Below are 23,811 nucleotides of genomic sequence, written 5' to 3'. Positions count from 1 at the left end.
AAGGAAAGCAGTAATTTGAACTTGAATGGACAAATGCATGAGGTGGGGAAGGAGAAGAATTAGAAATACAGAAGGGTGCTCTGAGTACTGGGAGACTTGCTCTAGAATTTGCTATGTCTTACAGCCCCATAATGTGATCCCTACAGGGAGCTGGAGGGAGGCCTGTACTTCTGTGAGTCGAGCTGGCAGCCTGTGGGGAGGCTGAAAGAGATGGGTTTGCTTCTCATTGCAAAGCAGAGGTTTCCCTTTTGCACAGTATGCCCCTAGAGGGAGACTGCCACTTGTTTGGAGAAATTTCCCAAGCCCTCCAGCTCTTCAAGCTGTTCATATTCACCTCAAAGATACGATTCGAAGCATTGATGTGAAACTAATTGTCCCTTTTGGGTCTGCTTCCATGGCAGGATCTGGGATCATGACGCCTTCACAACCCATCACAGCCAGCACCCCTGAGGGAAGCAGCTATGGTGCTATTGGTACAGTATCTTCCAGAACTGAGAACATGGGGAGGGTTCTGTTTGGAGCAGAAGAAACTTTAAGGTGCTTTAAAGCCAGAAAGGAGTAAACCAGCAAACTGCTTTAGGAGCAGCTTGCAACTACTTGGGAAAACAAAAATAAATAGCAGCTTGGGAAGTTCAGGTTGCACTTTAGGGCAAAACATCTACATCAGAAAGGTGACACATCTCTGGAAGAGGTGCCCAGAGAGGTTCTGTCACTGGAAACGTTCATCTCAGTCACCTGATAAGTGTTGGTGTGTGCTGCAAGGCAAGACAGAATCACAGCTTATTGTGATTTCATTAGAGGAGAAATAATGTCATTCTGTCCACAGATGAACTATTCCCTTGTAGCAGAGGAGGAAGAAAACCTCTCAGTGGTCCTGTTGATCAGAGATGATAGGCAGTGCCTTCCTTTGCCAGAGTATTTCTCAGTCCTTAGCAGTTTTCCCTCCTGTGGAGGGATTGGTATTGAATAGCTCAGTGTTGTGGGCTTCTGAGCTTAATCCTTGAATTTGACAGCCTGGGGACCCAGGTTGCAGGGTGAGGTGGTGCAGGTCCAAGGCAGCATGAGGCAGCTGCTCATATCGGTGTAATTTTTGGTCCTTGCTCAGGATGCATTTGTTCACTGTGGTATAAAGTCAGCCCTGATACTCCAGATGTCATCCAGTTATTAGACTGTGAAGGTGTGATATCTCGGAATGCTTGACAAAGAAACACAGAACTGATACTTCATGGGGTTTTGGAAAAATTCAGGAGGATTTAAGTCCTGGAATAGAGGGCTTCAGCACCATCCTGTCCCCCTTCCCCAGTTCCCAAGGAAACGCTTTAAAAGCATTTGGGAAATGAAGAAGAAACTTCTGTTCTGCTCATGTGAGGATGAGCAATGGGCTGGCTGGGAGCTTGGCAGCTTTCTTCTTGCTATGCATAGAGGGATTTAGCCTTTACCCTGCCGGTTTCCTTCTCCTCACTCTGCTCCAGATGAGTCAAGCTCCAGTGGTGGACGACGGTTTTCTTCCCCAGAGGGCAGGCCGCGGGCTGGCTCTGACACAGACAGCTCTGTGGAGGAGGAGAGTGACTTTGACACCATGCCAGAGATTGAAAGTGATAAGAACATCATCCGCACTAAGGTACGGCTGGCACGTCAGTTGTGGCCGTGATGCTGGGCCATGGACACACCTGTGCCAGGACCAGCACTAGTCACTTCAGTTTCAGATTCTCTCTTTTAGGTGGATCTAATTTAATAAAGCTGAATGTGCTGTTTAGTGGGGTTTGTCAGAGTCTAGAAAGTTTTCATGCTGTACTGAGTGTGTTGCTGAAATGAGCAATTTAGTGTGGAAAATCAGAATGTATTGGGAACTATTGAGAAAGGAGGAAGAAGCACAGAGTGTCCCAGAAAGTCCAAGGAGGTGCAAGAACATAGGGAGAAAATAATATGCAATAGTGGGTCTTTACCTGGTATGAGCAGTGTGGCTACAGTGGATATGCAGATGAGCTTTAAGCTAGCAGTTCTCAAAATGCCTTCTTTTGTTAACCCATGTGGTCAGAGCCATTCCTGGAGGTCAGAGAGTTTTGCAGAACTCATTCCCCATAGGATCAAAGGACACAATGAGCTTACTGTTTAAAAAATGGTCCAGATAACACCAAGCTGCATGTTGTCCCAATACTTCTGTAGTCTTTATTAGTTCTTTTCTGTTCTATCTTTTGCTTCCCACTAACATTTTAGGTGTTCCTCTATCTGTCAGACCTGTCCAGGAAGGACCGAAGGATTGTCAGCAAAAAATACAAAATCTATTTCTGGTAAGAAGAAGACAAACTGATAAGGCCCAAGCTCTGGAACCAGTCTCTGGTTGTGAAGTCTGCCCACATGCCCTTCTGACCAACACTTTAGACATGATGGTATTCCTTGAACCACCCTGCTACACGTTCTGACCCTGTTCCAACCAGTAACTGCAGATCCACATACCTCAAATAAGGATATTTGTGGACCAGTGCACATGTGATCCTGGCAATGGATTCTCATTTGCATAATTGCTTTAAAGTGTGGTAACAACCAGTGTGCTGGAACATACTGGGGGAGGGGAGAAATTGGCTCTCAAACATGTGAGTTTGTGGTCCACATGCTGCTTTTTCTTGTGCCTTTAGCATTTGCCTCACGTTTGTTTAATCTCCTGCTTCAGAAGATCATACCCAGAAGTATAAATCTTGCAGGGTCTGTGCCCTTAGGCATCAAAGTGTACACCTTCCTCTACAAACACTGTGGGGATCTGTCCTGGGTGTGCACCAATTGTTTTGGTGTATGTAGCTGCTGCTACTGTCTCTTTTCTGCAGGAACATCATCACCATTGCAGTGTTTTATGCCCTGCCAGTCATCCAACTTGTCATCACTTACCAGACGGTGAGTTGGGTTCTGTCTGTCCCCCTTGTTTGGATCCTCTTGTCCTTTAACTTGCTCTGTGGTTGCATGGTGTAAGGGTGGCAGTCACAGTGAAACCTGGGAATCCTGCTAGGCTGAGGAGCTTACCTTAGCTGCTCTCTCTGCTCTGTGTCAAGTGTAGCATGGCTTTCCAAGCTTGCAGTTCTGCTAGTTTTGCTTGGGAAGTGGGAGTGTAGCTGGCTTTCCTGCTCATCTGATGTCTCATTTGGGTCCTATTTCATTTTAAAGGCAGGAGGAATCTGCTGTTACATCTAAAAGACAACTGAAAGCAAGTAGGGTTTGCTATGATATGAGCGATTTCTTTTCTCCTCACCCTTGCTATCCTGCTGTTATTCAGGTATCTGCAAGCAGATCTATTTTAGTGGTGGGGTTGAGAGCACAAAATGTGTTTCCTCTGAAGTCCATTGTCAGGTTTGTGGCCTGTGGCAAGATCTTATTGTATGAAGACAGGCTGAGAAACTTGGGGCTGTTCAGCCTGGAGAAGGTAAGCTGCCTGGAGACCTCAGAGCAGCTTCCAGTGTCTGAAGGGGGCTACAAGGGTTCTGGAGAGGGACTCTTCATCAGGGACTACAGCGACAGGACAAGGGGTGATGGGTTTAAACTAGAACAGGAAAAGTTCAGATTAGATATAAGAAAGAAGTTGCTTACTGTGAGGGTGGTGAGGCACTGGCTGGCACAGGGTGCTGAGAGAAGTGATAAGTGCTCCATCCCTGGCAGTGTTCAAGGCCAGGTTGAACAGAGCCTTGGGTGACATGGTCTAGTGTGAAGTGTCCCTGCCCATGGCAGGGGGTTGGGACTGGATGATTTTAAGGTCCTTTCCAATGCTAACCATTCTATGATTCTATGAATCACAGAACAGTTTGGATTGGAAGGGACCTTCAAAGGTCATGTAGTCCAGCCCCTCTGTAATATTGTCCACCCACAAAAAGCTTCACTGCAGATGTCGGTACCCCACTGCACCAGTGTTAGAGCTAGGCTGTGTCCTGGTACACCTTGTGTTACATGCTGTGTTTGGATGAAGCAAACCCCACAGAACAAGGAGGATATGCTAATACTGGGTCTTGCACCTCCTCTTTGTCCAGGTAGTGAATGTGACAGGCAATCAGGACATCTGCTACTACAACTTTCTGTGTGCTCATCCCCTTGGGGTGCTGAGGTGAGTGAGCCCTGTGGTCACTGCATTATTGTCTTGTGCCTCCTGAGAGTTTGTGCTGAGCCCAGGTCAGGATATTATCCTTGCCAGGTTCATAATAAGAGTGTTTAGACCACTGAGAGTTTAGGGCTCTGAGCTTTCTCTTTTGCTCAGTAGTGGCTTTCTGTTGCAGTGAGACACATGCATCCAGGATCAAATGGCATGTGGGTTCTCCTATCAAACCTATGGCACAGCAGAGAGGTGCTCCCATGCTCTTCCGGACACCTTCATTTGTATCCAGTGAGCAGCAAAGAAGTTCAGATCAGACCTTACCGTGCAGTGTTCCTCTGAACTACTGTGGGAGTGCAAAGACAGCTCAGAGTTGGGATCTTGCCCCAGTGCATTTAACACTCTCTCTGCAAGTGAACTGCTCAACCTAAAGTTGCAATCCAGGGTGTAAAACTGGCAGGTGTTTGGTAGCTGCTGAGGTGGAGGATGGGAGGGGGGGAGCAAAATGGATTCAGCTTATCAGGGCCCAGAGTTCAGCTTCCTGCTGCTGTGCTGCCTTTGTCTTAAACCTTCTTTTTCCCTGCAGTGCCTTCAACAACATCCTCAGCAATGTGGGCCACATGCTGCTGGGCTTTCTGTTCCTCCTCATTGTGTTGCGCAGGGACATTCTCCACCGTCGCGCCATGGAGATGAAAGATGTCTATACGCTGGTAGGAAGCACGGCTGCATGGAGCTGAGTGGAGGGAGAAAAGACAGGGAGAGCTTGCAAAGCAGAGTGATACACAGTGGGTTTCCCTCTGCCTTCCTTGCTGGAGAATTGAATCCTCCTGTTTTTTCCAACGCTGGAAAAGGGTCTCAGTGGGATGCTTACATTCTTGCACACCCCAGTACTTGGCTGCTTACAGTATGTCCATACTGCCTTAGTGATCCAGCCTGGGCTTGCAAAGACAAGGAGATGAGTAGAGGTCTCTGTGCTGCACTGGTGACTGAAGGATGTGTGTAGGGTTTAGAAGGGGTGGAGTGAGGGAGAGTGGAAGCTTGCTTGACATCAGAACAGTGAGGGTACTTGCTATACAGCTCTGCTCTCTTCCAGGACTATGGGATCCCAAAGCATTTTGGTCTCTTCTATGCTATGGGCATTGCTCTGATGATGGAAGGGGTGCTCAGTGCCTGTTATCACGTCTGCCCTAATTACTCCAATTTCCAGTTTGGTAAGCTGAATTTCCTTCAAGCGTTTGAGCTGGAGGTAGGATTTAGCATGCTTTGTCTTCTGCTGAGTTGCTCATTTTTCACACCCCTCTACCTTTGCAAACTTCCTTGGAGACTGCCTGTTCCAGGGCTCAGTCAGGAGGCAGTGAGGCTTTGGCTTTGGATACTGGGGACTAACACATTTCAGGCTCCTCTCCAGACCCTGGGACTCTGGTAGTGCACTGCTGGCAAGATCTCCCTTTTGCAGCTCAGTGTTTGAACACAGTAAGCAAACAGCTTGAGTGGCAAAGTGCTCAAGCCTAGGAAGCATCTGTTTGCCATCTCTGTGGAACATTTCCTCTGTGGGCTCCTTTGGCTTCCTGAGGAAGAGAAGACTGAGGCTGGTTTTTGTCTATGTGCATAAATACCCAATTAGAATGAAGATGAGTGAGACAGATTCTTCTTAGTAGTACCCAGTGGCAGAACAAGAAGCAATGGCCACAGATTAAAACACAGGAAACTCCATCTGAACACAGGAAAATGTACTACTGGCAGTACCTGTTTTAACTGTTCCTGTTGTGCTCCCTCCATAGACACCTCTTTCATGTACATGATCGCAGGACTGTGCATGCTGAAGCTCTACCAGACTCGCCACCCAGACATCAATGCCAGTGCCTACTCTGCCTATGCCTCATTTGCTGTGGTGATCTGTCTGGCCGTCCTTGGAGTGGTATGGGTCATTCTTACCTACCTGCTTCTGTGGGAAGGAGATGATGTGCTTAAGTGGGCAAATGACTGGGGAGAGCAGCAGAGTACGATAAGAGCGTGTTAAGCAGCTGCTAGCATTTGAACTTCTGGTACACTGGGTTTTCCTTCTTCCTTCCCCTGGGCTTGCAGGGAGGGGAAGAGCAGAGCAGTTTTCTCTAGTTGGGCTCCTTTTTGGGCTTTGACCACCACGTGCCTTCCTTCTTAAGAGGAAAAATTTGTGCATCCAGTGTGTGTGTGTGTCCAAGCATGCAGCTGGTCTCCTGCATGGTGGCTCAACTTGGAGGAGGAGGCTGAGGCTGGCTGAGCTTCCAGGAGAAGCCCTACCAAATTGCTTGTGCCTCTTTCTGCCCTTTGGAAAACGTTGAGTTTTCTGGGCACAACTCCTGCAGTTGGCTTTCCTATTTTTGGGGAAGTGCAGGGCTGCAATAACAGCCTGCGGGCTCCCAGGCAAGTTTCTGGCTTGGACCTGCTTGTAGAAGGCACTGGAGCAAAAGGAGTCACTAGAATTGCTCTTGTGCACCAGTAGTCACAGACAGGTCAGATTTGTACAGGGCTTTGCCCATTTGCTCATAGCATTGCAATTACTGAGCTGGGCCTGCATGAATCCCCAACCTGTGCTTTACCTTGGAGGTCTCTGCTTCCCTTCTTTTTAAGGACTTACTTCCATTCAGGTGCTCTGAAGCAGCAGCTAGATCCCAGTGGGCTGTCAGCCCCTTACTACCACACGTAAAGCAGAGTATCAATTGATTCTGCATAGGCCTCTGAATAGGAGACTGTCCAATAAGGCATGCAGGAGCACCTAGTGAACCTGAGACCTTCTAAGAATCTCTTGGTAGCTCTGGTAGATCTGTACATCCAGGTTCAAAACACTGGGGTTTTATTATGGGATTATTATCTTCTCTTGTGGGATACTTTTAAGCTGCTCAGTGGAGCTTGTAAGCTGCATGTTTCCCTTGCTTTGTTGATATAGAGGTGGCTTTTCTGCTTGATTCTCCCACCAAAGTTCAGGTGAGTGCTGTGCCCCAGGGGAGTGTGTGGTGAGAGCCTGATGGCAGACCCGAGTTTCTGGACTCCTTAATGTATAATGAAAAACTAAGGTTTTAATATAGCATTAACATGCATTTGTAATTCACTTCCAGATCTTAAAGTGAAAGTGTGGAGCAATTGCCTGCAGGGCAGTTTTGTGCCTTTTGGTCTACTGCAGTGCAGTTGTTAATGTTTGGTTCCCTGACAGCCTCTGTAGAAATCCAGCTCCTTTCCAGCTCAGCAGAAAAAACTTCCCTGGCCTGAGGGTCCCTCCATTTCTGCTCCCTGGACCAGCTGCTGTTTTTCACTGAAGGGGTGTTTAGAAAGAATGGTCTCCTCTCCAGAATACTGAGCTCCTCTTGCTTCTCTAAACTTTGTTTTGCATTTATAGATCTGTTTTCAGGTTGGAAGGTTAGGGGTTTCTCTTCCACACTCAGTGAGGTTGTCTAATGCCCCACAATGATATAGGACAGGAAAGGATTAGGCTGCTGATAACTGAGCTCTTTGCTTTCAGGTGTTTGGGAAAAATGACATCTGGTTTTGGGTCATTTTCTCAATAATCCATGTTCTGGCCTCGCTGGCTCTCAGCACGCAGATCTACTACATGGGTCGCTTCAAGATCGGTAAGTGCTATGATTGAACCAGCTTGCTCCCGGGTGTGCAGGTGCCTCCTGCCCTCAGCTGCATGAGTTGCCTATGCAGCATGTCTGTGAGCACAGTCTCATGTTCTGTGCTTGTATTCTGGGTTATCCTGTCCTCTTATCCATCTGATGCTCTCCTGGCATCTTCTGAAGTGCTCTGCTGCTGCTTCCCATACCCATGGGAGTCAGCAGGACCTGTTTGCACTGTGGGGGCAAAAGAGCTGGGCTCTGAGGGTGCCTGCCCTTCAGCTACAGCTCTCCCTAGCACTGTGCTCAGAGCAGTGAGCTACATAAAACCCTATCATGGGATGAGAGGGAAGAGGGTTTGGTGGGGAAGCTGGCTCTTGTGCTCTGCTTGCAAATGTATTTCTCCTTCCTTTTCTGCTCCTGTCTGCCTCAGATGGCTCTGAATCAGGTAACTGTCAGCAGCTCTCATTTTTTCTCTGTTGAACTGATTGAGCAGGGGTGTAGCAGCCAGATATGCATGGATGTGTGTAGGGAGGCAGGCTCGTGTGCCACCTGGGGTGGGCTCTTGAGAAGTGAAGTCAGTTTGCCAGCAGCACTGCCAGTCCTGTTCCTTGGCAGGAAGGTGGTGATGCAGCACAGGAGAGCTCCAATCTTCGTGCAGGAGCCTTTTCAAGCTCCACATTTGTGGTTGGTGTGTGTGTATGCATGTCTATCAATCCCTCTGCTACTGATGGCTCTCCAGTGAAGCTTCTGCAGTGATTTTCAGAGCAGGAGTGTCTTGAGTCTGCTCTGGCCCTCTAGGACCCTCTCAGGGCTGTGGGATCTGTTCCTGATGTTTCCTTGCTCTGGCAGCTTGTTCCGTGGAAGGTGATTATTTTTTTCCCCCCTTCCTGCACAAACATCTCTTCCAGAGATGAGATTGCAAAGCTTTACCTGTTGTTCTGGCCACATGCCATCCATGCCCTGTGGAGGCTTCCCTTCTGCTCCCAAAGGGCAAGAAATGAATCTGCTGACACCTTGACCACCCCCAGGCTGGGTTCTCTGTTGTCAGCTAGTGGGTGTCTGTGTCTTCCCCCATAGGCATTTCAGAGCTCACTCTGCTGGCTGTTCTGGCTTTTTATCCTCTTCTTTGACAGACTTGGGGATGTTTCGACGGGCAGTGATGGTGCTGTACACAGACTGTATCCAGCGGTGCAGTCGACCAATGTATATGGTAGGTGATTTGTCACCTTGGCACCTCTCTTAGCAATTGCTCATTTTTAGGCAATGTGCAGAGGAAAGAGATGTGGCTGTTTGAGGGATGATGCTCCCTGCTTCCCCTCCTTGCTTTCCCCAAAATTCAAAGGGATGGCTATGAGGCTCTGTGCAGTGCAGCCTCTTTGGGGAGGGCAGTGACTATTTTGTTCAGTGGCTTAAGCAATAGCTATTGCTATTTCTACAGCACCTCAGGGCAGACAGCAAGAAAAGGTAAGAAATGGTAGCTGCTAGCTTGTGTCCCACTGATGACTTTCTTCTTGGCACAGGGTGCCAATGAGGGCTTGAAGCCAAATGAAGCTTTATCCATGAGCATCCTGTTTATGTTTTTCAATGAATGTACTCCCCTATCTCTGAATAAGTGTCAGCCCAAGTTTTGCAAGCAAACTTGGTACACTCAGGCATAAAGTAAGGCTGGCTGGACTGAAATAGCTGCATCCTAGAGTCGTAGAATAGTTAGGGTTGGAAAGGACCTTAATGAAAGCAGCTGTAAGCATAAATGCACGTGCTCCACAGATCTAGTATGTCTGCCTGCTGCAGTTCCAGGGCTTCCCTAGCTAATGATGAGATGGATGAAAACAGGCCCTGTGGCTATGTGCAGGATGGTATTGCAAAGCTTCCCTTGCAGCCTCTTTCAAGCATGTCCTCCCTCTGTGCAATAATTTTTCTGTAAAATGGAGGGAGGGAAGGAATCTTGCTAGAAAAATAGTGGAAACAGTCAAAGGCTTTGCAGAACCTCCTGGGGCTGATTCTTAAGTGTTAGGCTTGTGCTTCTTTGGATATTTAGTCTCCTCGCAATGCTTTCTTCAGATTTGCAAAGGCCAGAGCAGTTTCCATCTGGAAAAAGCTCCTGCAGCGCAAACTTCAGAGCCAGGTGCACATGTGTTTGCAGGAGCCAGATTCCAAATCCTTACATAATGATATCATGAATTCCTGAGGCAGAAACCTCTGTGCATTTCCTTCTGCTTTCATATGATCACCAGTGTCTTCTCTCCCAGGACAGGATGGTGCTGCTCATTGTTGGAAACCTGGTCAACTGGTCCTTGTAAGTAGTGGGGTGCTGGTGTCTTGCGTAAACGTGGGCAGCAGGATAGTGATATACAGGTGGCCTGAATTGGTGGGGAAACCTGTGCCAGTGCCTCACCACCCTCACAGTAAAGAACTTCTTCCTTATATCCAACCTGAACTTCCCCTGTTTCAGCTTGAACCCACTGCCCCTTGTCCTATCACTGCAGTCCCTGATGAAGAGTCCCTCTCCAGCATTCTCGTAGCCCCCTTCAGACACTGGAAGCTGCTCTGAGGTCTCCACACAGCTTTTCTTCTCCAGGCTGAACAGCCCCAATGTTCTCAGCCTATCACAGGATGCAGTGCAGCACTACAGAGCTATGTGAAGCATCCCTGAGCATTTCAGCTGGTGGCTTGCATCTGGTTGAGCTTGTATAGGGCTGTCTGGTACTATGGTGTTGCACTGTGCTGTACATGTGCTTTCTGTGTAGCTGGAAGGTGTCTGGCGCAGCCAAGGTGCAGGAGACTTGACAGACACTTGTGAGTCACAGTCACAGAGCCTGGCTCAGCAGTATCTGTGTGGATGGGAGGAGTTAGCTCTTGGATGAGACCTAAGATCATTATGAAAAGCTCTTGCTTTTCACTAAAAGGTGCTTCTCGGGGACATGCCTTCTGCTAAACCTACAGGTGTGGAGCCAGCTCCTATTGGGTGAGATGTGTTTGGCTGTGGGTTGGAAGCAACCCAGGGCCCTTGCCTGTCCCCTGGGGTCTCTGGTTGCTCTCAGGCATTGACCATGGCCAAGTTTGCTTGGCAGGGAGCAGAGGCAAACAGTGCAATTCCTGCAGGGAACTGGGAAGCTGTGGCAGTGGTGTTGTGCCTTGTGGTTGGTGGGCAGTGGGTGGCTGTCAGTTTGGGGATGTACCCTGTCCCCAGTGTAAAGGGCTGTCTAACATCCCTTTTTCCCTCTCTCTTAGTGCCATCTTTGGGCTGGTGTATAGGCCCAGAGACTTCGCCTCCTACATACTGGGGATCTTTATCTGTAACCTCTTGCTATATCTGGCTTTCTACATCATCATGAAGGTAAAGGGAGGCAGCTGTAGCTGTCCTGTCCCTGGGGCACCTGTCTCAAAGGGGAAAGGATGGGCATCTTTTTCTGGCTGCAGTTTGTGTTCCTGTGGTGCTGCTGAGGGATGTGGATGGGTCTTTGTGGGGCTAAGGGTGCGACAAGGTGTTGGTATTGGGGAGGGATGCTGTGTAGCCATCTTGGGGTGGCTGGGTTGTATTTCCCTGGGATGGGGCGCCCTTTGTAGCTGCAGCTGGTCCTGGCTGGCATGTCATTCCTGTGCATGCCTCCAGACGCTGGGAAGGGCTCAGGGGATGATGTGAGGCTACTTACCTATCTGCAGCTCCGCAGCTCTGAGAAGCTCCTGCCCGTCCCCATGTTCTGCATTGTGGCCACAGCAGTGGTGTGGGCAGCTGCCCTGTACTTCTTCTTCCAGACCCTCAGCAGCTGGGAGGTAAAGTTTCCCTTTCCCTGACCTTCTGTCCGTCTCTGTCTCATCATTCTTCCTTCCTGTTGTTTGTTTTACACAAAAGATACTCTGGGGAAGAGTCTTGGGCTGCTCCTGGAGAGCTGAAAGGGTTCAACCCCTTCAGCAGACTGGGATGGGAGCATGGGAAGCTGTGTGGGGACTGTGCAGCTTATGCTATGCAGAACCTCAGGTGTGGAGACCAGAGGGACACCCAGCCGTGGGCGGTGGCCCCAGATTCATCTCCAGGTCTAAGTACGACGTTGCATTCCTGCCCTTCTCTCGCCACATGTCCAGCCAGCACTGTCCTTTTTCCTGGCTTCTGCATGGAGAGTTAAGACAGGGCGTTCTCCAGAGGGTCCAACATGGCCAGAAAGGTCCCTGTATGAGTGGCTATTGGGTAGTGACCCCTTGCCTGCTCCCCTAGGAGACTCCAGCAGAGTCCCGGGAAAAGAACCGGCCGTGCATCCTGCTGGGCTTCTTCGATGACCATGATGTTTGGCACTTCCTCTCTGCAGCTGCCTTGTTCTTCTCCTTTCTGGTGAGTCCTGCTGGGCCTTCCACTCTGCTCTGTGGTCTCACTCTCTCCTCTTCCTTCATGTCCCTCTGTGTACATGGAGCTGTGGCTGCCTCAGGACCCCACAGAAGTGCTCAACTTCTCTGCTTGGCTCTGCCTCCTGACACCCTTCACAGTAGGATCAGGCTTTGTCAGTTGGCTTGTTGCTCCCTGTGCTTCCTGACATCAAATTCCCTCTGGGCTGTGGGTCGCACAGCTATTGTGGGGAAGCTAAGGGGCTGCTGGTGTGATCAACCCTCTCATAGGTTTGTGAGGACCTCCCAGGAAGGGACCCTACCCCCTTTGACCCAGGCACTAGAGTCACTGGTGTGGAGCTCACCTCTCTCCTCAGCTTTCCATCACTTCCATAATTGTCTCCTATGCTCCTTTACTTGGAACCTCTTTTCAGGCCTGATGGTCTGTGCAGTGGCAAAGGTGGAGGCATCCCCTGTGATGGGGTCAGAGCATATTGTTTTGGGGAAGTAAAAAGGGGGACCTTAACCCTAGCTGCACAAGGTGCAAACTGTGAAGGAGCTGCCTGGCCACTTGCAATGCCTGAGCTGTGGTCAAGCAGTTCCCACCCTGCTGCCTCCTGGATGGCTCTCCAGAGGCTAGGACCAGTTTACAAGCAGCATCCCTGTCATAGTTGAGGCATGATTACCTGCTCAGGTTCTGGCAGCACTGTAGGCAGAGCTACCTGTCAGCTGTGCTGCTAGAGTGACTTGCTAGGAGCATTACAGAAGCAAAATGAATCTGGCTTATCTCCATGGGTTGCAGTTGTGACACCTGTACATGCTGGAGATGTGGCCCAGGTGGAACCCCCCTGTGATGAGATGCTGCGAGGAGCTGGTCAGTCTCCCCAGCTGTGGGCTGGCCAGTGAGACCTGAAGCTGCCTCGTGCTTTCCTCCTCAGGTCCTGCTGACCCTGGATGATGACCTGGATGTGGTGCGCAGGGACAAGATCCCGGTGTTCTGAACGCTAGGGGATGGGGGCGCAGGGGCGTCCCAAACTGCTCAACCAAAGCCATTGGGCCATTGGCATCTGTGGGGAATGAGCCTGCTCCTGTGGCCAACAGCCCTGTGGGAGCAGGGGAGCCGGATCCCACAGCAAGCGTGAAGGTGCTGCAGTAACTGAGGTGGGACTGGGAGGGAAGATGCCATTTTCTCCTTTCTCACCACATCCTCTGGGGCAGGCGTGACCCAGCGCTGAGGCCCGTGCACAGCCCTTTGGCTTGTAGGTGCAGCAGGTGCTGGAGCCAGTGAAGAGGGAGGAAACAGGAGGTGTGTTTGAGACCTTGGCTTCCCTTCCTCCCTGCTGACGTGCTCTGCTTCCTGTCTGGTGAGCGGGCTTGAGAAGTGCAGTGCAGGTCCTCCTGCATTGGCAGCTGGTGGCCTGTGCCCTGCAGGCTGCTGCCCTCTGATAGTTCCTTTGGCATCATGGGGAGAGTGTTCGGTTCCTGTCCTGCAGCTGCCAAGGAAGCAAAGGACTTCAAACTGAGGTGGCAGTGGGATGCTGCTCCTGTAGCTGGTGGGGAGCCATGGTAACAAACCACTGCAGTGTTGCAGGGAGAGGATGGACTAGGGTTGCCCACCAGTGCTCTGCCAGAGGCAGAACCTCCTGCTTTGCTCCTGCAGCCCCTCTCTTACTTGTGTTGAACAGCATCAGTTCTCTCTGGTGGGTTCTATGCAGGCACTTGTCAGTGTGACAACACCAGAACTGCTGTCCTCAAGGGGCCCTAAGAAAGTGTGGCGAGGCTGCAGCCTTGTGCCTGGGCAGCCTTGTGCCCTTGGTTCCTGCTGTGTGGGCTTGTTGAAGGAACAAGGTGGAAGGGAGAGGCCATCCAGCAGCCTCAGACTTTCTCCTTTCACAAGCTGGCTTTAGGTAAACTTGGCAAAGCAGGATCCCTTTTGGGCTGGGAATGTGGAGGAGGTTTTGGGGCAGTTGGGGTTGAGCTCTTTGGCTAAAGATCTGGACCAAACTTCCCTGCTCTCCAACTTTTCTGCATCTGGAATAAGTTTTTAAATGGCTTCTGCATTCTTCCTCAGTTCTTAGTTATTTAAAAAACAAGAATAAGGTGTGAATTATTTCAGGCCTTGCACTTAAAACGTGACCTGTTTTGCTAATTTTGAATTAAAAAAGTATTCTTTGAGGCCTGCTGTCCTTATTCTTGTCATTGTCTGAGCATTTTTCCTTTGGAGTATGTGCATGTACCTGGTGATGCAAAGGCTCCATTCCACTTGTGCTTACCAAAGCAGAAGGTGGTGGCAATTTTCTACTTGGAGAAGTCTGCATCTCCTGGTAAGGTTTTGCACCAGTTGGTGTTTATTTTACTTTTCCTAAGTTGGTGTTTGTCAAGATGGTCAATAAAATGAATGTTCCTGGTTCTCTGCTCTGCAGAATGAGCTGAATTCTTCTTGCTCCAGCTTTCAGCAGCAGCAGCGAGAGCACTCAGGGCAGAGGGGTACCAATGGTGTCACACAGCTGCTGTCATCCCTAGGACCCTCACAAAGCTGAGCTTAGGTGCAGATGACCTGCTTGGTTACAAACTGCCTTTGTGAGGCTAAATAGAGTAAAGAACAGACACTTGTTTCTCACTGAGGCCCCTTCAGCAGGGTGAGGAGGGGCTGGAGGAGGAATGACACAAGAGGCTGCTGGCTGTTAACCTTCCCAGAGATGGAGCTGTGTTTCAGGCAGGGCATGCCAGAACGAGCAGGTGGTGGTCCTTGTGTGCTGCCTTACATTACAGTGCTTTGGGCATGACGTGGGAGGTTTGCCATGTGGATGGAGTCGTGAATGATTCTTGTTGGAAATAGCAGCATATTTCTCAGGCTTGTTGTGAAGGACAAGCTTCTCTTCCTTAACAGCATTAACATGGGCTGCAGGGAAGGAGATGACGCTTGCTTTTGTCTGAGTAGCACCAGCAGAGGAGCGTCAAGCTTATGGTAGCCCACACTTTGCATTCAGCCACCCTGCAGCCTTGCCATATGTTCTTGGCTAGTCGGGCTTGCCCACAGCTTCTTTTCTTCCCAGAAAGTGCCTGCCAGCACTAGCAGGTTCAGCACCAGCTCCCAAGAAGTGCTAAACCAAAGGGAAGCCTCCACTGGAGTCAAGGCTTGTCTTGCTCCTCTGGGAGCTGGAGGGAGATGTGTAGATTTCATCTAAGATGGGAGCTTGACAAAGGTGGGAGGCAATTCTGGGGTGATTAAAGGTGCTTGAAGCGAAGATACTGCCCTGCTGCTGCATGAGGCTCAGCAGTTACAGCATCTGCCTCTTGTAGGAGCTTCACTACCTTTTAATCCTGTAACTGCCTGGTTTCTCCGGTGTCCATACACCAGTCACACCTTGCAGCTGTAAAGTGCTCCAGAGCTCACTGAATGCCTTCATATGAAGTGGACAAGTCTGACCAGAGACTCCTGTGTGGTTTCTTATGAGAATTAGCAAATGCTGCCTCCCTCAGTTCCCTTGAGACAGAGAGATGGGGAGAAGAGCGGCACTAGTTCAAACACACGTTGGTCTTGGCAGACGGTCAGAACCGGTGAGCAAACAGGTATTGAGGCGAGTGGAGAGCAAGACTTGGAGGATCCAGTGTTGGATCCTGCTGTTTGTGAGTCTAACCTGAAGTGCTCTTTGCTCACTGTGCTGTCTTCATGCCCCTGCTTAGTCGGGTACAGGATGGGCTCTTGGCCTTGCAGGACTGTCCTTACCCTGTGTTTAGGTGTGGAGAAGGCTGAGCAGCTTTTCCTCTTCTACAGGTATGTTCTGCTCTTGGTATATTTTGCGGTGTGCAGACATCAAGGACATGGGATAAGGTCTTGGAATAGTAGGACAATCATTTCTGTGCCAGACTGAAGAAGGGCTTGTGTGCCTCAAAATTTGTCCAGTTTTGGGGGTGCGTTTTAATTCCTTCTCTGTGCGTCTTCCATAGTTTATAATCTCAGACCTTGTTCCAAGCTTGTTTTGTTTCTAGCTGGAAAGCCGGTATCTTCAATAAATAGGGACGTCAGAAAAAACTCATGTTGAACAGCAGTTGGAAGGCTCAACGTAGGAGGTAGAAGAGCAACATATGGGCTCACTGAGCTAAGCAAGGATGAGCACAGTATAAAAAGGGGAAGGTGGTAGTAGTGAGGGAGGGAGGGCAGAGAACAGCACAGAACAAGCAGGAAAACATGCAGTAACTTTAAATAAATACAAGGAAAGGCAGCTCTAGCCTCAGAGACAGGAGAAAGGGATGGAATTGTCTCCCTGCTGCTTCTGTGCCTCCACTTTTGCCCTGTCTGCTGGTCTGTGCTTGTACTTCAGCTCTTCAGGCCCCGCCTGACTCAGCAGCTGCAGCACTGCCTTCATGGTTCTGCCTGGTGGGTGCCTGGCTGGGCCCTCGGGCAGCTCCGTGTCAAGCTCTGCTCTGCAGCCCCCCTGACCAGCAGCGTGTGCCGTTAGTGCTTCTGTCCTCCTCCAGGTGACTGCCCTCAGGGAAGGTAGAATCAGAGAATCATGGAATCAGCCAGGTTGGAAAAGACCTTTAAGACCATCCAGTTCAACCATTCCCCAGGAATGCCAAGGCCACCACTAACTCATGGCACTGAGGGCCTCGTCTATGCTGGTTATGAACACATGCAGGGATGGTGACTGCAGCACTGCCCTGGGCAGCCTGTTCCAATGCCTGAGCACCCTCTGGGGAAGGAATTGTTCCTAATCTCACTGTAGGGGCTGAGGAACGGGCCTGTCTGGGAATGGTGGCTGCCAGCATAACTGTATTCCTGCGCAGGAACGACTGCCCAAAGCTGCTTGCAGTTCCTCATTAAATACTCATCTTGTGATTTGACAAATAAGCTGATGTTTGCTGGTTTTTACAAGCAAAAACCCTGTTAACACTCAGCTTAGTATAATTGTTGTGTTACAGCTCCTGCAGCGCCTTCCCTGGGCCTCCCCCACCTGTCCAAGTGCAGTGCTGTGGTTGGGTCAAGGGATTTTGGGTGCTCCACAGCCATGAGATCAGTAGGCTCTGCTCTACCTGCCCCCCTGTCTCTTCCCTGTTCTGTACTCTTCTCTTTCCACAGTTCCTGAAGGTGTCTCCCGCTCTCCCAGAGCTGTGCTGCCCTGGGTACACAGGGGGGGTGGGTACCACCATCCCAGGCTCCCTGTTGCATCAGGAAATGGAGGCAAAGTTGTTGTTCTGCCAACTCAAAGGTGACGAAAAGAGCTTTTGTATAATAATACTAATACTCCCTCACAGTTTAGAAAAGTGAATTATGGATTATGAGGATCACACAAACTGACACTGTTACAGCTACTACCACCACCTCTGAGATGGCAGAACAGCCAAGGCAGGGGCAGCACACTACATTTTGAACTGTGAGGGCATGGTTTTAGGGGAGATGTTAAATACAGACTATCTGTGCTTGTTAAACTGAGGGAAAAGGATCTTGGGGTTAGCAGTGACGGCAACACGAACTGAGTTTAGCAGTGCTGTTAACAGGGTGTATTTGAGACTGAGGTGTGGTGCTGGGGCTGTGTTCCAGCTCCAGCTTAAGATGGGAGAAGAAACACTCTGAGCCTGTTTCACTTGTGCTTCTGGATATGGTTTCCTTCATGTGCATGTGGCCACACCACGTGTTTGTATGAGCCTTGAGGGCCCTCCTCGCCCCCAGCATCTTTCAGCCTGGACCTCACTGCCCTTGGGTGCTGCTGGGGTCTCACAGAAACTGCAACAGCAGCCCTGTTCCATGTCCCACACATCACTGTACCCACTGCAGTTAGCCAGGGGTGAGGGCATCAGCCCATGGCTCCTGTCCTCTTTCCCCTCCCTTTACTGTGACAGAGCAGGTTGCTACGGCAGGAATGCCACCTTTACCCAGGGTGCTGGCAGCATTGCTGCCACTGACATTGGGGCTGATGCTCCTGGGCAGTGCTGGGTGCAGTTAACCAGCCCTCCCTGCCACCTCTTGGGCCAGAACTGCCCTTTCAAGGCTGGGCAGACAGGCTGGGAGTAGGTTACTGTGGCTGTTCAGAGACCACTGGTAGTCCTGCACACAGCTTCTTGATAGTCTGAACCCCAGTGAGCTCTGAACAACTCCCATCATTAAACTGCAGTTCTGCCTGTCACTGAAGGAACAAAATGGAAGCTCATCTATCATAATACTAAGTTTTAATTAAAGAAAACATAATCTTTCATAATGGCATCTTCTGGGTCCACAAGAATGTTACTTAGGTACTTCATTATCAGTCTGGGTTTCTTTGGGATCAGGTGATTTTATACAGCCAAATAAGGCGGTGCATAACTCTGGTGTACACAGAGAATATAGAGCAGTGCAGAGGTGTAACTGTACGTTCCCAGGCTCAAAACAAAGCTTCCATTTTTACCTATATCTCGCAGCGTGACACGGCTTTCCCTGGGGAAAGGAGCTGCATCAACACGGACACACAACTCCCAGGGTTTTCCTTTTTCTTTTTTAATAAAATACTATCATGTTCATATCTATACAAATAATTATTACAACTATTAAACAAAGTATTACATTTAACAATAGAAATCTCCGAACTCTGAACAAGATCGTGGTTTGGGATATTTACACCTGAATGCAACACAGTTGTAAAAAGCTGTCAAAATAAACAGGACAAGATCTTATTTACAAGAGGAAGGTGATGTTCCTGTTCAGTCATTACAGATTTCTACTGCAGAGTTCCTTTTTGCCATTACAAAATAGTAAGGACTTTCCGTGGGACTGTATGCAAGCTGTAGAAAACAGAAGCACAGCAGAAAACACTGGACTGAATATAAATAATTTATCGTGGAGGGCAACAGCATCTTTGATTAATCTCCTGTGGCAAAATCCATCTTTGCTTCTCTCCCAGCGAGCGGGCAGAACAGGGGTACGACCCACTGCGAGCTCGGTTGTTTCATGGTGGTGACTGCCAAAACCAGCCGCGCGTATTGCAAACTTGGGAACCTGCTGGTAAAAACAGTTCTGCTGAGACGGAAAGAAATGCCCTTTTCCTAATTTTATTTTACATTTCTCTCCTAAACACTGGTATCAGCAGATAAAATAATGGCTTCGGTATAGCTAAAACCAGGGCTTGCTCACAGAGAGAATACGGTTTTGTATTGCCATGACCAAAAACCTCTGCTAAATCTTTCCCTGGTTCAGACTAACTTGAGCTTAGTGTGACCAGAGGGAAGAAAGTGTTGGTGCTCTGAGGTTTTCCATTTACCCTAAGGATTGCAAAGGCAAACACCCGTCACATGCAAACCTGTGTCTGCACTAGCACTCCTGTCCTTGAGGCTGCTCCATCAGTGGCAGTGGGAGAAGGGAACAGCAGTAGCAGATAACTTGTGTTACATGACAATACAGAATGGAGATCCTTATGTCACTGTATCAGAAAACAACACAAATGTGACCAATTTGGTATAAGTAGATTCAATGCTGCTCTACCTTTCCAGTCCAAGTGAGAGCGCTATAAAGTGATGAGCATGGAACGTATCTGGCGACTAACAAAAGACCATGGCTCTCAGCACAGCTGACTACACTCAAGTCATCCAGAAACAGCAGGAGTTTGGGGCCAAGTCCTGGAGCCAGGGCTGCGCAAGTACCTCTGGATAAGGTGAAAAGACAACAGGAGATCAGAGATAAGGAAACAACCCCTTTCCTCCAGTAATGCCTCTGCAGTTGCCCTGCCACACAACTGATTTCCTGCAACAGCAGCAGTCACCAACCACAGCAGCAGCGCAGCTTTAAAGTGCAGTAGGAAACGTGTCTGGCATACATTCAGGAGGCTCTGCACTAGCACAGCGTGAGTTTATTTATCAGAGATGCTCTTCCACCTGGGCAGCAGTGTAGAGACTGGAGCTGGGAGCAGGAAACATTCCAGTCAGGCTCGGCCACCAGCTCAAATCAGTGTCCTTAGCTGTCCTTAACTGAGGTCCTTTCTCTCAATGAAAGGGTAGATAAATGTTCACACGTTACTTTCCTATTGCCTGCTTTCAGCTCGGTCTGACTCTGCTCTTACTCTCCCAGACTACTAATGGGCTTGATCAAGGGCTACATTGACATATATGCAATCCAGCCCTATAACCTTTGCCATTGTCTGCTGAAGTCACTTAGGCCAAGCTAAAAGCCACAGCTATGCCACAATGGTGGCAGTCCAACTTTAGAGGTAGCACTCTCCCTTCTGCTCCTGATTTGGTTAATTAATCAGGACTGGGTATTTTTACTTCTTCAAAGTTAAACCAAACCCCCACTTAGTGTAAGTAACCATCTAAAAGGTATTATGGAAGACAAAATGCCATTCCTGGGCTAACACGTTGCAACTAAACCCACATGATCTTTTCCAAATATACCTTGAAAGACAAAGGGACTGTTAATTGCCAGGTTGGCATCATAGATTTTTGCTGAAGAAAATGCATCTGTTGGTGAACTTCACCCCTTCTCCTGGCATAGATGAAGGGAAGGTGAACGTTCCTTAACATCATAACAACCCAGTACCAAAACACAACAGCTTCAGGGGTAGGGGAAAGGAAAAAGGACAGAAAAAAAAGAAGGAAAAAGACGAAGAGTTTCCATTCAATGGTAAAGGTGTTCCCACTGTTCTTCTTCCCAAGAGCAGAGCCCAAAGACCTGGGAAAGGGCCAAGAGTTGGAAGCAGAAACACGGACCTACAAACTAAATGCAAGAGGCCTGGTCAGTGTGAAACGGGACTGGTTAGTTTATGGTAAAGAGGAAAACCAAAACCAATTTCATAATGAAAAACTAATCAGAATTACTTAACACCTAATTTCTTCTCTTTTGATGTGAAATACCCACTGTTCCTCCTAAAGGCATGTAACTATATCAGCGTGTGAGAAGCTGAAATCTGTGGCAAACCAGTGAGTTGCTCAGGGGACCTAGCCAGATTAAGCATTCAAAGACCATCTTGGATAGTCAGTTAGACCAAAAGCCTGCACAACAGAACCTGTTTGTCTTTAATTAAATTGATCTAAGAGCCAGTCATCACTGTAAAGAACCGAGTTCAGACAATTTGTTCACATGAGGCTCTCAAAGCCCACCTTTCTTCTCAAAGCAGTATTCCTGACTCCACATCAACACCAGAGGATCATTCAGCATCAATTATGGTACACAGAAAGACTCACACTGGTGTGTGGTTGAACTTCAGTAGCAATTGAAGGAGGGTAAGGAAATGGTATTTCTCCATTCTAGCCTCAGCAGGTTGCAGAGGAAACCCTGGGAAGGAAGACAGAGTGGCGTGGTGATGCCACAGGAATCACCATGCCCTGTCACAGCAACGTGAGGTCCAATCCTCTAGAGAAGACTGATGGGCATTACTGTAGAGGCACATACCACAAAACGGTGCAGTTCCTGCTGAATCCTGATAGTCTCTGTATCGCTGCAGTGCCTGTGCTGTGATTACCTGCACTACAGGCACCCTGGGAATAAGGGCACTCTTTTTGGCTGTCTTTCTGTACAGAGAAGAGGCTCATGAAAGTGACTGACACAGCTACTGCCTCTTCAGGAAATGATGTACAGCATTAACAGAAAACCAACCAAGCTGAATCCCAGCTGAACACTCAGGATCACATTTGACCTCTCTGTAACACCAACGAAATGAATAACGAAATTAATATGAAACAATAAATATACAGTATAGACTAGACTATTTCAGTTGGAAGGGCCCTCCAATGCTCACCTAGTCCAACTGCCTGACCTATTCTGGGCTGACCAGAACTTAAAAGCATGTTGTAAGGGCATTGTCCAAATGCCTCTTGAACACTGACAGGCTTGGGACATTGACCACTGCTCTAGGAAGCCTGTTCCAGTGTCTGACCACCACAATGCAGTGAAGAAATGCCTCCTAATGTCCAATGTACAGGTCTGAACCCTTCCCACATATTCTATCACTGGATAGCCAATGGAAGAGCTCAGCACCTTCTAATCCACCTCCCCTCCTCAGGCAGCTGTAGTGTGATGAGGCTGCACCTCAACCTCCTTCTCTGCAAACCAGACAAGCCCAAAGCACTCAGCCCTCCTCACAGGCCTTGCCTTCCAGCCCTGTCACCAGCTTTGGTGCAACCCTCTGGATCCATTCAAGGACCTTCACGTCCTTCTTACACGGTGGGGTGCAGAACCACACCCAGCACTCAAGGTGAGGCCGCACCAACACTGAAAACAGCGGGACAAGCACCTCTCTTGACCTCTGCCTGTGCTGCGTTTGATGCACCAGGATAGGGTTTGCCCTGTGGGCTGCCTGGGCACCCCACTGGCTCCTACTGAGCTGCTCCCAACCAGAACTCCCAGGCCCTTCCTGCAGGGCTGCTTCCAGCCACCCCTCTCTGTCTGTACTTGTGCCCAGTGCAACTGTCCCAGCTGCAGCATCCCGCATTTCCACTTGTTAAACTGCATCCCATTAATCATTGCCCAGTGCTCCAGCCTAGCTAGATCCCTCTGCAAGGTCTTCTGTCTCTCAAGAGAGTCAATAGGACCTGCCAATTTGGTATCATCAGCAACCTTGCTTATGGGGCATTCATCTCCTGCATCCAGATCATTGATAAATATATTGAACAGAACTGGCCCTAAAACTGAACCCCGAGGAACATCACTGGTGACCGGTCACCAGCTAGATACAGCTCCATTCACTACAGCCCTTTGAGCTCTGTCCTTCATCCAGTTCTTCACCCAATGCACCATGGACTAGCTCATCCCACAGCTGGGCAACTTGTGCAGAAGGATACTGAGGGACAGCATCAAAAGCCTTATTAAAGTCCAGGAAAACTCCATTCACCACCTGCCCTTCACCTACTAGGCAGGTGACCTTATTGTACAAGGATACCCAATTAAGCAGAACTCTTCCTTTGTGAACCCATGGTGACTGCCTTGGTGATTACATTGTTCTTTAAATGCCTTTCAATAGTACCTGGTATGGTCTTCTCCATAATTTTACTAGCAACTAAGGTTAGACTCGCAGCACCGTAGTTCCCCAAGTTGTTCTTCTCTCACACCCTTGCCATACATTGGAATAACACTGCCTAGCTCCCAGTCAGCAGGGACATAACCAAAGTGCCAAGACCTTTGGCAGATGATTCAGAGGAGTCCTACAGTAACATCCTTCAGTACTCTGGGGTGAATCCCATTGGGCCTTGTGGACACATGAACATTCAACTGTTGCAGCTGGTCTGTGTATGCTCACCCCAGTTCTCAAAGACATCATGAAGCAGAGTAGTTTTCTCAGCACAGGACTAATGTGGTGCTACATAAATGTCTGGAATGATGAGCAGGATTATATAAAGTCCTGGAAGCCAGGGCTTTCTCACTACTTTGTCCTGAAAGCCAAATACACCAATGCACACACAATGCCATTTAAAGAGTGCAAGAATGGCTGTTTTGCTTCCCTCCTCAAGGTCCAGAGAGTATGTAATGCACAAGGTAGCTGCTGCTTCAATATCCCTGTCTTTATCAGCCAGAACTCACGGAGCCACTGATTGTTACGGAACTCACTTCAAGGGAGCCCCTTTGGAATCTACTGTGCTTGGGAAATCAATCTGATCAAGAGCCTCATCAAGTAAGACCCAGACCTGCAGTTCCCTTGGTTTGGAGTTGAGGGCTGAGCATCCTTCCTGACCCTTCTGCTCTGCACAGGCCAGTTGCTGCCATTTAGCCAGTAACCACACTTTGGTGGCCTGGCTTTCAGTTGAACTTAGGCAAGCTGCCTTGCTGTGAAGTGAAATAAAGAGTCAATCTGTTTAAGAAACACAGAGAACTCATGCATCGCTTACTTTTTAGTGTCCTAAGATAAGCTTCATCTGAATTAAAAAGTGATT

General features: G+C 49.0%; 1 protein-coding gene across 7 annotated transcripts in view; it reads left to right on the top strand.

Annotated features, from left to right (window-relative positions):
• SIDT1 (SID1 transmembrane family member 1) overlaps window positions 1-14,154 on the top strand; it is a 37,286-nt gene extending 23,132 nt beyond the window's left edge. For 2 of the 7 annotated variants that reach the window (XR_009743515.1, XR_009743517.1), the window contains 14 exons: window positions 402-473; window positions 1,473-1,621; window positions 2,218-2,291; window positions 2,823-2,889; window positions 4,011-4,084; window positions 4,656-4,779; window positions 5,163-5,280; window positions 5,851-5,987; window positions 7,566-7,674; window positions 8,093-8,107; window positions 8,796-8,872; window positions 9,912-9,958; window positions 10,894-11,436; window positions 11,876-11,913. Coding sequence is in view for 4 of the 7 variants with exons in the window: in XM_061454212.1 (XP_061310196.1) it covers window positions 402-473; window positions 1,473-1,621; window positions 2,218-2,291; window positions 2,823-2,889; window positions 4,011-4,084; window positions 4,656-4,779; window positions 5,163-5,280; window positions 5,851-5,987; window positions 7,566-7,674; window positions 8,093-8,107; window positions 8,796-8,872; window positions 9,912-9,958; window positions 10,894-10,999; window positions 11,326-11,436; window positions 11,876-11,989; window positions 12,918-12,980 (1,457 nt within the window). In the remaining 3 variants the exon portion in view is untranslated. Of the gene's footprint in view, window positions 1-401; window positions 474-1,472; window positions 1,622-2,217; window positions 2,292-2,822; window positions 2,890-4,010; window positions 4,085-4,655; window positions 4,780-5,162; window positions 5,281-5,850; window positions 5,988-7,565; window positions 7,675-8,092; window positions 8,108-8,795; window positions 8,873-9,911; window positions 9,959-10,893; window positions 11,437-11,875; window positions 11,990-12,917 lie in introns of those variants that run through there. The other 5 variants (XM_061454212.1, XM_061454213.1, XM_061454214.1 and 2 more) reach the window with 5 other exon arrangements.
• The last annotated feature ends 9,657 nt before the right edge of the window (window positions 14,155-23,811 follow it).

Source organism: Pezoporus flaviventris, unplaced genomic scaffold, assembly GCF_033815535.1.
Source record: "Pezoporus flaviventris isolate CSIRO_AGI_PZ_B2104156 unplaced genomic scaffold, CSIRO_AGI_Pfla_v1 ptg000015l, whole genome shotgun sequence".
NCBI classification, from domain to species: domain Eukaryota; kingdom Metazoa; phylum Chordata; class Aves; order Psittaciformes; family Psittacidae; genus Pezoporus; species Pezoporus flaviventris.
This window is presented reverse-complemented; position numbering and strand designations above follow the sequence as displayed.